Source organism: Olea europaea, chromosome 16 (genome assembly GCF_002742605.1).
Source record: "Olea europaea var. sylvestris chromosome 16, O_europaea_v1, whole genome shotgun sequence".
Lineage (NCBI taxonomy): Eukaryota > Viridiplantae > Streptophyta > Magnoliopsida > Lamiales > Oleaceae > Olea > Olea europaea.
In genome coordinates this window covers 8,682,544-8,698,758 of record NC_036252.1, presented here as the reverse complement: position 1 = coordinate 8,698,758, position 16,215 = coordinate 8,682,544, and the positions used below count along the sequence as shown (strand labels likewise).

The following is a 16,215-nucleotide window of genomic DNA, read 5'->3' as shown; positions in this document are numbered from 1 at the left end:
ATATATTCATACTGAATCTACCAATCAGATCTATTCTGATGAGAATTGGGTTTTCACGAGTACATAATTGTGGCTATAAGTTTGTCGAATAAGTTAGCCTATCTCTCTTCCAAATCAGTTAACTTCATTCCAGACCAGATGGAAGCTATACCTCTTCTTGACATAGCTACATTGTCGGTACCTCCCTAGCTTCACGTGATATATTCATACTGAATCTACCAATCAGATCTATTCTGATGAGAATTGGGTTTTCACGAGTACATAATTGTGGCTACAAGTTTGTCGAATAAGTTAGCCTATCTCTCTTCCAAATCAGTTAACTTCATTCCAGACCAGATGGAAGCTATACCTCTTCTTGACATAGCTACATTGTCGGTACCTCCCTAGCTTCACGTGGACTTAATTGTCAAACAAATAATCAATCAGGGGCCCCATTATAATTATCTAAACATTGGTGGCCAGCATAAATTCCAAGAGGTGCTTTGAACGGAATCCCCCTAAATACAGCAAAAGTTAACGGAGCACATTCCGTTGATTTTGCCCTCCTTTTAAGGATCACAAATGAATGGGACAAATTAGAAAATTCCATATTTACAGTCGATTTTTAAAGGGGACTAGACACCCTTTAATAATTCACGGACCACGTGATATAGTTGCATCCTTAATCACATGAACTACTTCTACTATTACAACCTTAATAAAGTCAACTACAATAATATTCCAACCACAAATATCCTCCACAAATCTCATCTATAACCAACAATGTCCCTTGAAATCAGGTCTGGGGGGCCTACACGACGGTGTAAATTTTTCTTAGTCTTCGAAGACCTCGCCCTGTAAGGCAATGTCGAGTCTCGTAAATTCCACACGCAGACTTAGTCCCAGTTTGACACAGATTGTCAAAAACTCATTTTCCTTTGTATTCATTTTCAACCATGACATATTCTAAAATTTAACTCTTCGCTTCACAAAATCCATGAGGTTTGAAACTCTCATTGTTCTTTACTAGAAGCAGGAGTAAACCATCTTGGCGGATTCCAAAAATCAATAAGAGTTACCCATCTGTCTTAGGATCAAATAGTAACCTCGACCTGAGCACAAGTGCACAATGCACACATTCTCTCATTAAAATAATTTTATAAATAGATTCATAAATTTTTCTTAATTTTAACCGCACGTCCTCCAAAAAGTTATTTTTTCACAAAATTTATTCTCGGAAAATCTCGATCAAATACGTGCTTAGTCTGGGTCCCAACGTACCTGACAACCTATTGGTCACTAGAGATGAATTGAGTAGTCAACAAAAGTAGTTCCGGGAATTAAAAACTCGTGGGGTTCACGTGGACTGGATCACGTGTGATCATGATTTCTCATCACTGATGAATCAATAGCTTTTTCGTCCTTTTGAATTATAACTTTTCAGTTTTCACCCTCACACACAGATGAGCAGTGCTACAGTGTATCTCCGTCTACAGTATATTTCAGTTCTGAACAGAGAAGACAATGACGAAATAGCTTGGGCCCCACCCCCAGCTCTCCTCCGGGTGGTGGGCCAATCTCCCCAATTTTTAACCATCATATCCAAAATCCAAAAAACTTGAGGTTATTTTTTTTAACCATAAAAAATTTTATGAATATTGATTCACTTTTAAATGTGATTAGAGCATATGATGAATGGCATCATAAATCTCCAGAAATGGTCAATAGTTTGTGCATGCAAGTGCAAGGGTGAATATAATAACTCGATTACGTAAAAAATGTATTAATACAAACGGGTAAAATGCGTACCTGACGGAGGATTCCGGGAAGCGTTTACACGGCTGAGCCTGGCGGAGGACGTGGAGGTCACCGCCGGGGCAAAACTCCGTCAAGAGGCACGACCATTTCGGAGAGTCAATGGAGGCGTAAAGCGTGGGCAAAAATGGATGGTCGAGCATTTCGAGAATTTCCTTTTCTGTCCTCGCTCTACCTTCTTTATTACGGCTCGCGAGTTCCTTCTTATCCATAACCTTAGCCGCGAAGAGAGCGGCCGGGGAGGATTTAGGCTGCTCTTCCGAGGACGTTGTCTTGAGTTTGGCTAAGTAGACGGATCCGATATCGCCGGAGCCAAGGCGGTGGAGAAAGCGAAGATCGGAGAGGGATAGGCATTCGAAGCGGCGGATGGAGTCCCAGCAGGGGTCGCCGGATGGAGTGGTGGAGGAGTGAGGTTTGACAGCGGTAGAGGGAGGGTAGAAGTGGTGGGCGGAGGAGGAGGTCCAAGTGGTGGTTTCAGAGCCAGAACTGGTGGAGCGGTGGATGTCAGTGGCGGTGGTTGTGGTGGTGGAGTTGAAGCTCATGCTTTGTAAATCGTCGGCTATGTCGTCGACCCATGGCTCCATGGGTTTTTGTTCCATGGCTTATGGCTGAACCTTACAATGGCTTCACTCTACAGTTTTAGAGAGGAGACTGCGACTAGTGAGTCCGTGTGCGCGTGTTTGCGCGGATTTTGAAGGGATATTGGCGTGGGTTGGGGTGCGTGGGTCGGTTGGGGGTTTGGAGGAGGGAAATGAATTTATTGGGCCGGTTATTAAAACGAGGATTCAGTGGGAAGTTGGGTACATTGGGCCCGAGATACATCATTTTTTTTTTTAAATTTCTATAATGGGGTAGTTTGCCTAGAATAAGAATCACATTCCTAAAATACAAGATAATGATTCCCCATCTTAAATGGAAGGGTTTGTCTGTCCCTCTCTCTCTCGATCTCTCTTTCTTTTTTCTTTTTCTTTTTTTCAAAATTTAGAAAGCAAAATACATGAAATATGAAATAAATGGATCTAAGGTTCCGTTTGATTGCAAGAATGAAATTTGAGTGAAAAAAATGAATTTCAGATAATTGAATTGTCTAGAATTTATCTTATTGAGAATTATCAATTAAATGTGTTTGATTTGTATAATTTTTCATCTAGAAAGTATTCAAATTTTGGATCTTTTGATATTCGTTTGTGATATGGTCCACCTATTTACTTGATATGGTACATCCATTTACCTCGACCTCTTATTCCCGATGACTCCCCCAACTCAGTCTTCAAAAATATATTCGTCGGGTATTCCCGAGGATATGGAAAATATCCTCGACTTCTCTCTTAATCATACCATGAGGTCGGGAAGTGGAGTCCTCGGTATTCATGCCCTCATGCTTTTTTACCTCAATGATACCACATCCTCCTACGAACAGTGACGTGTAACACTTGATACACCACAAGACTTCTAGATGCAAGAGGAGTTTATTGTTGTTAGACTTGTACTGATCCCACACTTGTTATGCATGACAAATATCCACCTCCGATAGGATTCTACGGGATGAAGATTCCCCAATTGTTCAAACCTAATAGGATTCAACCACCTAACACTATAAATACATGGTTTCACCTCATCATTCAGGTACTCTTTTTATACAATTTTTAGTCCATAGCCTCACGCACATATTCTAACTTAAGTATCGGAGGGGCGACGAGGACACACCTCGATGCCTTTGTTTCAGGTACCGGAAAAACACGTTCGTACTTGCCACCAGTCGTCCAACTCGGAATTGCTCAGGTACGATTTTTGGTAGCATCATTGGCGCCGTCTGTGGGAATCGCTACCAAAAGCCATGGTAAACACACGTTTAGGTCTTCCACCAGCAAGCTCATCCGCTCCAAACCAAACCCCTCCTGAGGATATCCCTGTTCCTCAAGAGGAATCATTAGAAGTGCCAGAGCCCCAGCCGGCAGTCGTCACTGCTGGAGCCTTTGAAGAGCTCAGACAACAGGTCGCCACACTAACTCAGCTGCTAAGTCAAAGAAATTCGCATCCGTCACCCACACCAGCACCCCAGGGGGGTTTCATGGTCGATGCTCGAGCTCGAGCTCAGAGACATGTCCCTGATAATGGCAGAGTAGGGGCCTCGGGCATACCGCATGTGACCTTGGCCTCGAGATCAGTGACCATGGAGTCCGGGGAACTCGCTAGGATTATTCAAGAAGGAATTACGGCGGGCCTACTTCAGGGCAACAAAGGGTCAACAAGATTCAGTCCTAACACTCCCTTTACTCCCGAAATATTGACATTCCCCTTGCCAGACAGATTTAAGTATCCCAGGATCAAAGAATATGACGGGACCACCGATCCAATCAATCATCTTAACGTATATATGGACGTCATGAATCTACAGGTCGCACCGGATCAGGTGATGTGCAAGGCCTTCTCGCAAACTTTGACGAATGCTGCTAGGGATTGGTTCTCGACTTTAGAGCCCAACTCAATAGCCTCGCTCTCGAATTTAGCAGACAAGTTCTCCGCCTTCTTCGCAAGCAGTAAACGCATCAGGAAAATGGCAGCCTCCCTCATGCAACTTCGACAGGGGCAAAATGAGACCCTACGTGAGTTCATGATCAGGTTCAACAAGGAAAGGCTACAAATTCCCGACCTTCATATAACGGCAACGGTTTCTGCCCTCACTTATGCCATAAGGTGTGAGGCTTTCAAAATGTCGCTATCCAAAACTCCGCCGAGGACAGTGATCGAGCTTCTTACCCGAGGAGAGAAGTACATAAATATGGAAGAAACATTGAACCCGAGGAAGGTTGGACCATCCCACGACAGGGTCGAGCATAAAAGACAGCATGACCCGAGCCCCCGTCAAGAACCACCTCGGAGTAAACAGAGACAGGAGGCTCCCCCGACGTCATTCACGCGTTTAAATACATCGAAAACAAATATTTTTGATGGAAATCAAGGATATGAAGGAGCTCAAATGGCCTGCGAGAATGAGGTCACCCCCCCAGTCCAGGGACATGAGCAAATATTGTGAGTTTCATCAGGATCACGGGCATACCACTGAAAACTGTAAAGCCCTGCAACGGGAGATTGAAGCCCTTATTAAAAGGGGACTTCTGGGTTCCTACGTTGGTAATGACAAACGCCCGAAGAATGATGGTGGTAGGGAAAGAGGCTCTGAAGCAAAAAGGGATGGTCAACCCACTGCTGGAATCATCAACATCATTGTCGGGGTTATTGCATCAGGAGGAGATTCGAACACTGGGAGGAAGCAGTATGCCCGGCAATACATGACAACCCCGAAAGCACATCATGGTGACCTCGAGGACATAAAATTTGGTATGAAGGATCTTGAGGGCGTGTATTTTCCTCATGATGACGCCCCAGTCATCTCTGCAATAGTAGCAAACTTTGAGGTAAAGAGGATCTTAATCGACAACGGGAGTGCCGCTAACATATTGTCACATGAAGCCTTCACAAAAATGGGAATCTCTCCCGAACAACTGAAGACAGTGAAAACCCCCCTTCAAGGATTCGGGGGGAGGGGTATTATTGTTCCGGAGGGAGTGGTCGAGCTTTCACTTACCTTAGGCTCGGGTAAAGAACAGATAACGGTGATTACATCTTTTCAGATTGTCCGGTCTTCCAAGGCATACAACGCCATCCTGGGTAGACCATTGCTCAATAAGGTAAAAGCTATTGTGTCCACCTTCCACCTTGCCATGAAGTTCCCCACCAGTCATGGCGTCGGGGTGGTACGCGGAAACCAAGCTGCTGCCAGACAATGTTATGTTACTTGTGTTCGGGAAATAAAGACGGACGTCATGCAAATCTCAGAAAAGGAGGAAGAGCTCGAGAATAGGGGGAGACTCGCTCCAGTGGAGGAGTTGTTGGAGATAGAGCTAGAGCAAGGGAAGAAAGTAACGGTTGGTCGAGATCTGAATACGGCCCTCATGACCGAACTTATTGACTGCTTATCCCTCAACATTGATGTCTTCGCATGGAAGGTGGAAGATATGCTTTGCATCGACCCCAAGGTTGTAGTACACAGGCTCAACACTAAGCCCGGAACTCATCCAATTAAGCAAAGAAAGAGGCAGTTTGCACCGGAACGACGACAGGTCATAAAGGAAGAAATTAATAAACTGATCAGGGCTCAGTTCATCCACGAGGTCAATTATCCTGACTGGCTCGCCAATGTCGTCCTGGTAAAAAAGGCTTGTGGTAAATGGAGAGTTTGCATTGATTTTACAGACCTCAATAAAGCATGCCCAAAAGACAGCTACCCCCTACCTCGAATCGACGATTTGGTGGATAGTACGTCGAGACACAAATTATACAGCTTTTTGGATGCATTCTCGGGTTACCATCAAATTCTTATGGCCAAGGAAGATCAAGAGAAGACGTCATTCATGGCCGATTCTGCCATATACTGCTATAAGGTCATGCCGTTTGGTTTGAAGAATGCAGGAGCAACATATCAAAGACTTGTCAATAAAGTTTTTGCAGGAATGATCGGGAGAAATATTGAGGCCTACGTCGATGACATGGTTGTAAAGAGCAAGCAAGTGGGCAACCATGTAAGTGATCTCGAGGAGGTGTTCGCCACGCTGCGTAAGTACAGAATGAAGCTGAATTCGAAAAAATGTGCATTTGGCGTTGCCTCGGGAAAGTTCTTGGGTTTTATGATCACTCACAGGGGAATCGAAGCCAACCCAGACAAAATACGGGCGTTGGCATCAATGGAGCCACCTAAAACCAAGAAGGAGGTCCAGAAATTAACAGGCCGTGTTGCAGCCCTCAACAGGTTTATGTCCCGAGCAGCCGACAAATGCTTCCCCTTCTTCAAAGTCCTCAGAGGAAACCGAAATTTTGAATGGGATGAGGAATGTGAAAGGGCTTTTCACAAACTTAAGGAAACGCTGGCATCTCCTCCTATTCTCACTAAACCCGAGCATGGTGATACTCTATATTTATACTTGGCCGTATCCCAGAATGCAGTAAGCGGTGTGCTAGTGAAAGAAGTTAACAAAGCCCAGCAACCCATATACTACGTCAGTAAGGTCTTGCTCGATGCAGAGACAAGATATACTTTGGCAGAACAGCTTGCTCTTGCATTGGTTGTGGCAGCACGGAAGCTCAGACAATATTTTCAGTCTCATCCCATAGTTGTGCTCACTAATCAACCCCTTAAGTATATCGACGTTTTCGGTAGGTTACTAAAGTGGGCAATTGAACTGGGAGAATTTGACATCGAGTATAAATCCCTACCATCTATCAAGACGCAGGCCTTGGTTGACTTTATTGCAGAACTCACCCCAAGGCCTCGGGGGCCAGGGGATAACTCGGGCAATCATACTTCAGACACTTGGAACATCTTTGTTGATGGAGCATCCAATTCGTCAGGTTCCGGAGCCGGGGTTATCATCACAAGCCCTGACAAACTCGTGGATATTCAATGCTCACTCAGGTTTGAGTTTGAAGCTACCAACAACGAGGCCGAATATGAGGCCGTCATTATCGCCCTTGAGCTCGCCCGAAATCTTGAGCTGGAGCATATTAAAATTTTCAGCGATTCTCAGCTTGTGGTCGGCCAGATAGAAGGTACGTTCAAAAGGAAGGAGGAGAAGATGAGTTTGTATTGTCTAAAAGTCCATGATCTCCAGCAACAATTCAAAAGTTGCGAAATCATAAAAATTCCGCGGGCTGATAACGATAAAGCTGATGCATTATCTAGACTGGTATTCATGGGAATCGATGGGCTAGAGAGGACAGTCTACGTGAAATTGGTAATGGAGCCTAGTATCACTCAGGGAGTTGGAGTCATGGACATTGATCATGAGCCATCATGGATGGGCCCAATTGCAGAGTTCATAAATAATGGAAATCTACCTGAGGACCCCCGATTGTCGAGGAGTATAAGATCTCGAGCATCTAGGTACTGCATGATTGGAGGAGTACTATTCCGAAGAAGTTGCACACTTCCATATCTCAGATGCCTTAAACCCTCAGAATCATCCCGAGCTCTAGCTGAAGTTCATGAAGGTGTATGTGGGAATCACCAAGGAGCTCGGGCCTTGGCCTTCAAGCTTATAAGGTATGGGTACTACTGGCCCACCATGAAGAAAGATGCATCGGAATATGTCAGAAAATGTGACAAATGCCAGAGGTTTGCCAACGTCATCCATTCTCCAGCTGAGGACCTCACAACCCTAACATGTTCGGCCCCTTTTGAACAGTGGGGAATTGATATCCTCGGGCCTTTTCCGGTGGCAAGAGGACAATTAAAATTCGTGGCAGTGGCAGTAGAATACTTCACGAAGTGGGCAGAAGCAAAACCTTTGGCAACAATTTCGGAGCCTAAACTTAGAGCTTTTGTATGGAAATCTATTGTTTGTAGGTTCGGGATACCAAAGGTCCTCATAACTGATAATGGACGACAATTTGATAATGCACAATTCAGAAGTTTTTGCACCAACCTAGGGATTGACCATCGACTCACATCAGTTTCACGCCCTTAGAGCAATGGTCTAGCCGAGGTCACAAATCGGATTATATTGCAAGACCTCCGGACAAGACTCGGGGATGCCAAAGGTTATTTGTCCGACGAGCTCCCCTCATTACTCTGGACGTACAAAACTTCGCATAAAACTACGACGGGTGAAACCCCTTTCATGCTAGCATTTGGCATTGAGGCCACCATCCCAGTTGAAATCAGTTTTCCCAGCCTAAGAAGAATGATGCCCGACTCTCTGGAACGTACGACAGAACATTTGGACCTCCTTGAGGAGGTTCACGAACAAGCAACACTGAGAGTAGCCTCTTACCAAAGCAGAGTGGCAAGGCATTTTAATAACCGGGTCAGATCTCGGAAGTTCAGGGCTGGAGACCTCGGGCTGAGGAAGGCCGAAGCTGCTAGTCATGCTCCCGGAAAGCTCGGGCCAATTTGGGAAGGACCATTCGAAGTCATACGGCAAATTAGAAGAGGGTCTTACAGCCTAAAGGATACCTCGGGTAGACCTCTTCCAAGGCCTTGGAATGCCGATAATCTGAAAATATATTACAAGTAACATTCTCGACGTCTTATAGGAGATTTTCTTTCTTCTGAATATTATTTTTGGTTCTTCGGGCCTACGTGCCCTTGCATTTTATTTCTAGTTTGGCGGGCCTGCGTGTCCATGCATGTTTTCAATTCTCTTTTGTAATGAACTATGTTCGGCTTGATCCCTTTTGGGTACGTAGGCAGCTTGGATACAATATAAATCCAAGTCCAGTCCGAAGAATTAAAAAATTCAAGCCTCGGGTATAACAATCCTGTCGTTTACTTTGCATCCAGGAATTACCTAAGCCTTGTCCTCGACGAGCAATATAAGCCTTGCCCTCGAGCAAGCACTCTAAGTCTTGTCCTCGACAAGCAATATAAGTCTTGCCCTCGAGCAAGCACTCCAAGCCTTGTCCTCGACAAGCAATATAAGCCTTGCCCTCGAGCAAGCACTCCAAGCCTTGTCCTCGACAAGCAATATAAGCCTTGCCCTCGAACAAGCACTCTAAGACTTGTCCTCGACAAGCAATACAAGCCTTGCCCTCGAGCAAGCACTCTAAGCCTTGTCCTCGACAAGCAATATAAGCCTTGTCCTTGACAAGCAATATAACCCTTGCCCTCGAGCAAGCACTCTAAGCCTTGCCCTCAAGAAAGCACTCTAAGACTTGTCCTCGACAAGCAATACAAGCCTTGCCCTCGAGCAAGCACTCTAAGCCTTGTCCTCGACAAGCAATATAAGCCTTGCCCTCGAGCAAGCATTCCAAGCCTTGTCCTCGACAAGCAATATAAGCCTTGCCCTCGAGCAAGCCCTCTAAGACTTGTCCTCGACAAGCAATACAAGCCTTGCCCTCGAGCAAGCGCTCTAAGCCTTGTCCTCGACAAGCAATATAAGCCTTACCCTTGAGCAAGCAATCCAAGCCTTGTCCTCGACAAGCAATATAAGCATTGCCCTCGAGCAAGCACTCTAAGCCTTGCCCTCGAGCAAGCACTCTAAGACTTGTCCTCGACAAGAAATACAAGCCTTGCCCTCGAGCAAGCACTCTAAGCCTTGTCCTCGACAAGCAATATAAGCCTTGCACTCGAGCAAGCACTCTAAGCCTTGTCCTCGACAAGCAATATAAGCCTTGCCCTCGAGCAAGCACTCTAAGTCTTGTCCTCGACAAGCAGTATAGACCTTGCCCTTGACAAGTAAAAGCATTGCCTTTAGGCAAGGTGAATAATCCTTGATACAGTAAAAATTGGAAAAACACGAGGACTACATTGAGTTTCCTCAAAACTTATCGGCATGCCATCGATATTAATATTCGAAGGCATAGTCGTTGGTATAAGGCGTAATCTATTTATATCGTCGCCATAAATGTTTGTAAATCATGATCGTCAATAATAAAAGGCGTAAACATCTAATATTTAAATCGTCGAGCATAAATAATATAAGATCGTCGTTATAAGATCGTCGAGCATAACTAATATAAGATCGTTATAAGATCGTCGATATTATCCAGGATATTCGTCGAGCATAATATAATCGAGAAACAGCAGAGATCAGCTCAAGTAAAAGCTCAGGCCAAATAATATCGAACATGCAGATTGTATTAATAGTGCTTACAAACAAAAAAACTGCCAAATTTAGCTGGCGACAAAAAACGTTTTACAAATGTTGCTCGAGTAAAGACAAATTACATCTAGACCCCGGGGCTCTCCTGATCATCCTTGAGGTCATCATCAAGGTCGACCCCTTCATCGTCGAGGGTACCCTCTTCTGACTCCGAAAGTTCAAGGTCTCCAGCAATCTCCGGGATTGCCTTTAGCTCCTCAGGCTTAGCATCAGGCTTCGACCGAAGAAATGCTCGAGCCTCCTTAAGGCCATGGAAATATGAGCCCATTGCATAGTCGCCCTCCAGCTTATTGAAGTCCTCGGACTTCTGGAATTCCTCAACAGCTTCAGCCCGAGCTTTTGCCACCCTGACCTCGAGGGTTTTCTTCACCTTCTCGAGCTCTATCTTCAATTCTTCTGCCTCGTCTTTCACGAGGCCTATTTCATCACGAGCCTTTCGAAGCTCGGTCTTCGCAAGATCGCGCTCAGCCTCGAGGTCAGTTACTCTCTTGTCTCGAGCTTCCACTGCCTCCTGGAGCTCGATCACCTTCCGGAAATCGTCCATTCCCCTGAGCAAGTCACCTCGAGCTATACTCAAAGCCTGCAAACACATTCACCATGAGCTATGACCTCGATATAAAAAGACTATAAAATTTTATAATCATAGTTCACCTGGAATATAAGTGACTCGAGGTCCTTACCGGCCTCTTCATACCCGAGCCTTTGTCGGTATTTGTCGACAAGGCCCAACATCAAGTACGATTGTCCTGTATTCTCGACGTTTTCAGTACCCGGGGGCACGTTATCCTCGTCGAGATCCACTACCGTGTGCTCCCGAGGAGGCGGAAGAGATCGAGGAGTGTTGCCTCCAGGCGACGTGCTTCTGTGCCTCGAGGACTCTCCTGCCCCGCTTCTTTTTTGTTGCTCTGCCCCAGACGCTCGAGGCCTCTTTTTTTCCCTTTTCTACCCCGGAGTTCGGATTTGAGGAGCCCTCGACTTAGACTGCACGGACTGTCGCAAAGCAGTGGGATTGAAAGTCATTGCTGCAAAACATCAACGATGTATTAGAAACGAGAATATAAATAAGCAAAAAATTAAGAAAAAAGGTACATGTCCTACCCTCGACGCCTTTAATGTCTGCACGATCGAGAACGTCATCCCCGAGGATGTCGTCCATATCAAACACCAGAGGCTCGAGATTTTCTAACATCTGCCTGTCCCTCTCTAGACTCTCAAAGTATGCCTGACCCTCACAAAACCTCGACGTATCTGGAAAACCCCATCGAGATTTGAATGGAAGGTCGATATCTTGAGGAATCACGTAGAACCATTTCTCCTTCCACCCTTTTAAGGAGCTGGGCATCTTCGGGATTCTAAAACCTCCCCGGGTAGAAAGGAAGGCAAAGCATGTATACTGGGGCAACTGTTTAAGGTCGAAGACCATTCTTCATAGGTCGAGATATGGTGTAATGCCCAGGTATCTACAGGCGATGAAGAAATAGGCGAGCATCCTCCACCCATTTGGCACTAATTGCCCCGGGCTCATGTTATGCTCGACTAATAAAGACATAAAAAACGGATGCAAGGGCCACCTAAATCTCCCTTTCAAAGAATCCCTGAAAATCACAAACTCCCCATCCCGAGCTATAGCCATCCTATCCCCTACCCCGGGCACTCGAATGTCACAGCTCGGCATTATGCCATGTTCTCTAGCCGTTGATATGGCCAGGTGCTCCTTAAGGGTACAGGGTTGGTCAGGATATGTTAAAAGCGTCGAGTTATCTTCTGCTCGAGGTTGTGCATAAATAGGGATGGCTACAGGGATTATCGACCTACCTAAACTCTCTGGGGTTGTCCTCAACCCAGAGGATGACGACGAGGTAGACTCACTAGACATCGACGACCCAAAACCCACAAAATGCCCAAGCTTGAGGATTCTGAAAAAATTCACAGAGAAGTAAAATGGTAAGAAATGGAAAATGACTGGGGTATTTATAAACTCCAGTGGGAAACCCAAGGGTCGTCCGGCTTGGACTGTTGGATCTGGACACGTGTCACTCATCGAGGCAACCAAAGTTAAACCGCCTTTCACTTTAGGGCTAATGTCATCTCTGAACTGGACCTCGGGTTTCTTTGCACGTGGGCTATTTTCACCTGTGCATCCCACACTCGAACCTCGAGCATGGATGCACGGGAGCCAGTGATATGGTCCACCTATTTACCTGATATGGTCCATCCATTTACCTCGACCTCTTATTCCCGATGACTCCCCCAACTCAGTCTTCAAAAATATATTCGTCGGGTATTCCCGAGGATATGGAAAATATCCTCGACTTCTCTCTTAATCATACCATGAGGTCGGGAAGTGGAGTCCTCGGTATTCATGTCCTCATGCTTTTTTACCTCAACGATACCAAATCCTCCTACGAACAGTGACGTGAACACTTGATACACCACAAGACTTCTAGATGCTAGAGGAGTTTATTGTTGTTAGACTTGTACTGATCCCACACTTGTTATGCATGACAAACATCCACCTCCGATAGGATTCTACGGGATGAAGATTCTCCAATTGTTCAAATCTAATAGGATTCAACCACCTAACACTATAAATACATGGTTTCACCTCATCATTCAAGTACTCTTTTAATACAATTTTCAGTCCATAGCCTCACGCACATATTCTAACTAAGCATCAGAGGGGCGACGAGGACACACCTCGACACCTTTGTTTCAAGTACCGGAAGAACACGTTTGTACTCGCCACTAGTCGTCCAGCTCGAAATTGCTCAGGTACGATTTTTGGTAGTATCAGTTTGATTTTGTTATCATGAAAATTATCAATTAAAAGGATAAAATTTGTTACAATTGGGGATGAATTTGTTTTAATTGCCAAAAAAAATAAAAAATAATAAAGCTGTAAAATGAAAAACCACAAAACCCATAGGAAAATCGAAAACATTTTCCTTAAAAAGTTGGAAAATGGTGCATAAATGGGGTTTTCCAAAAAAACCAATTCCATGGAAATTTTTTGCCATCAAACATGTATTTTTGGGTGGAAATAGAAAATGTTTTCCATTTTCTACGAAAAAAGGAGGTATCAAACAGGCCCTAAGAGTATCCCTATTTCCAATGCAAGTGTGGATTGTTTCAAAAGTTTAACACATAAGCAAAAATAGACGATGTTTAAAGTTGGAAAATGGTGCATAAATGGGGTTTTCCAAAAAAACCAATTCCATGGAAATTTTTTGCCATCAAACATGTATTTTTGGTTGGAAATAGAAAATGTTTTCCATTTTCTACGAAAAAAGGAGGTATCAAACAGGCCCTAAGAGTATCCCTATTTCCAATGCAAGTGTGGATTGTTTCAAAAGTTTAACACATAAGCAAAAATAGACGATGTTTAAAAAAAAAAAATCTTTGAACTATATCGAACTAACGTTGCAACTGAGCAAAATTAATATTTCTTTTCCAAATTTATATTTTCTTATCAAGGTTTAGACACAATTTTGTTTTTATTTTTAAAAATTTAAGTCACATAAATAGTAATTCATAGAATGCACTAGAGATCAATTTCAAAATTGATATTTAGAGGGTGTTTGACACCTATTTTTATGAAAAAATGAATTTTAGAATAGTATATTTATGAAAAATGTGTGGATGAAAAATGAGGATTTTTTTTATTTATGTATAATATTATTTTAATGAAGAATATGTGGTTAAAAAGAAGAGAGAGAAAAATGCATTTTGATAAAAATGAGAATCAACTGAGTCTTTATTAAATTTCAATGTTACGTGAACTTAAAGTCTTTCTCAAGGCCAATCTTGGCCCAAAGCAAGTAAGGCCACTTCTTTGGGCCTCAGATTGCCTCTAAAAAGGCCCAAAAATTGCCACCCCTTTAAAAATTTTGGGCAAATAGAGAGGAAAACGAACTGCCTACTTCTCCATTCCATTCCAATCATCTTCACCAAAAAATCTCCCATCCTTCTTATCAAGAACCAAAGAACTTGTACGTGATAAATATGAAGAGAAGTAGAGAACAATCCCAATCCGAAAATCTCTAAAAATTACCAGTGTACAAACAAAGCAGTAAAAGTTCCGGCGAACTTCAATTACACAACCACAAGTTCGGCCTCTTCCTCTTCTTCTTATGCTTATGTAACCTATCCATGTTTCGTGAAACTTTTAGACACCCACCTCTCTCTCACATTCTGACTCCCTTCTTTCACTGCAACCCTGGAGAGCCTCCTCTCCCCAACCACACCTTGGAACCTTTTGAATTAAAATGGCAAGAATTTCATGAGTTTTCCACTAAAATGATTCTCATCCCATTTGGGTAAATGGGAGAAAAGAATGAGCAGTTCAGCTCTCTTTCACATACAGAGAGTTCGCAAACATATACTTATTTTTGTGTAAAAATTATATTTCCCCATTTTATTTTATTTTTGTTTGTTCTTTCTTCTTGTACAGGGCAGGAATTTGACAACCCAGAATTTTTAAAAAGGTATTTCGGGTGGATAGCAAAAAATAAAAGTTGACATATAAAGATGGCTGTAATGGAAGATATTGAAGCTGATATAAGGTTTGGCTTCTTTACATTTTAGCAAACCCTAGAAAATCTTCAATTTTATTCTGTTGATCTCTTGGTTTCCATGTATTTGTGCGGAAAAAAAAGATTGTTAAATTCTTTCTGGATTTTAGATCTATTGCGTTTCTTAAAATGAATTTTGATTTTATTGATTTTAGAGGTGTGTAAATGCAATTTATTAGGGAATTTTTATGGGATTATCAAATTACAGCATGCCTACATTTTATTTTTTTAATCTGCCTTGACGTCTTCTTCTTATGCTTATGTAACCTCTCCAATTGAATGCAAATAATTTACAAACAAGCAGGATTAGGAAAAAACTAGAAATCTTAAATTTCAAATTTTGTTTGAGGGTTGGTTCTAATTTCTGAAATTTCAAATTTTGTTGGAGCATGTAAGTTGAGTTTAAAAGTTTCTAAAATAAATTAATACTTACTAATTTTGTATCTAAATCTGCACGCAGCTACATGAACTGCTGAAACTAGTAAGAAGGGTTTCGATTTCTGAATCCTTTCATTTTGGAGAAGTTTGAGAATTTTCAGTTCAGACTCAGAAATTAGGTTTTATCGCTCTTTGCTTATAATTATGTCTAAAAAAAATTTGAATCTGGATGCGCCAAAAAAAAAGGAAGTTAAAGGTTGAAAAGTTGATTAAATCTCAAGAGGGAGTGATGCAACGTATATACACTTTATTTTCTTCATATACTAAATAGTGAAAAAAATTCAAAGAGAATGTAAATGGTCTTATCCTTAAGCCCTTGTTACAAACTCATTGGGAAATCCATATTAAAAGTGTTAAAGCGATAAGATTTCAAGCTTCACAGATAAAAAAAGTTACTTCAATTAGCAAATGTTGATGATCATAAGACAAAAAGTGAGGCTGAGTGTCAGGCAACATATGAAATCGACAGTTTTGAATTCTTACTTGAGATAATTATTTTGTATGAAGTGTTGAATAATGTTAACAGAGTAAGCAAACATTTGCAAGCAGAAGACATGCATATTGATGTTACTATAGACCATTTAAAAAGGCTCATTTTGTTTTTCAAAAGTTATAGAGAATCTGGTTTGAATTGGCCATGATTGATGCTAAAAAGATTGCAAGCTAATTAGAAATTGAATCGATATTTCATGAAAAATGGGTTATACATAGAAAAAAACAATTTAATGAGACTTCTTCTGAAGAGATAACAC

At 42.7% G+C, this 16,215-nt stretch overlaps 2 protein-coding genes across 2 annotated transcripts; one reads left to right on the top strand and one right to left on the bottom strand.

The window, feature by feature from the left end:
- Window positions 1-1,432: 1,432 nt before the first annotated feature.
- On the bottom strand, window positions 1,433-2,378 carry LOC111412595 (protein kinase PINOID 2-like). The gene is made up of 2 exons (XM_023043532.1): window positions 1,789-2,378; window positions 1,433-1,469 (listed from the first exon to the last, which is right to left on the bottom strand). Exons 1-2 carry the CDS (start codon window positions 2,376-2,378, stop codon window positions 1,433-1,435), a joined length of 627 nt encoding a protein of 208 aa, XP_022899300.1.
- Window positions 2,379-3,631: 1,253 nt separating this feature from the next.
- On the top strand, window positions 3,632-8,867 carry LOC111412594. The gene is made up of 3 exons (XM_023043531.1): window positions 3,632-4,792; window positions 4,842-8,213; window positions 8,319-8,867. Exons 1-3 carry the CDS (start codon window positions 3,632-3,634, stop codon window positions 8,865-8,867), a joined length of 5,082 nt encoding a protein of 1,693 aa, XP_022899299.1.
- The last annotated feature ends 7,348 nt before the right edge of the window (window positions 8,868-16,215 follow it).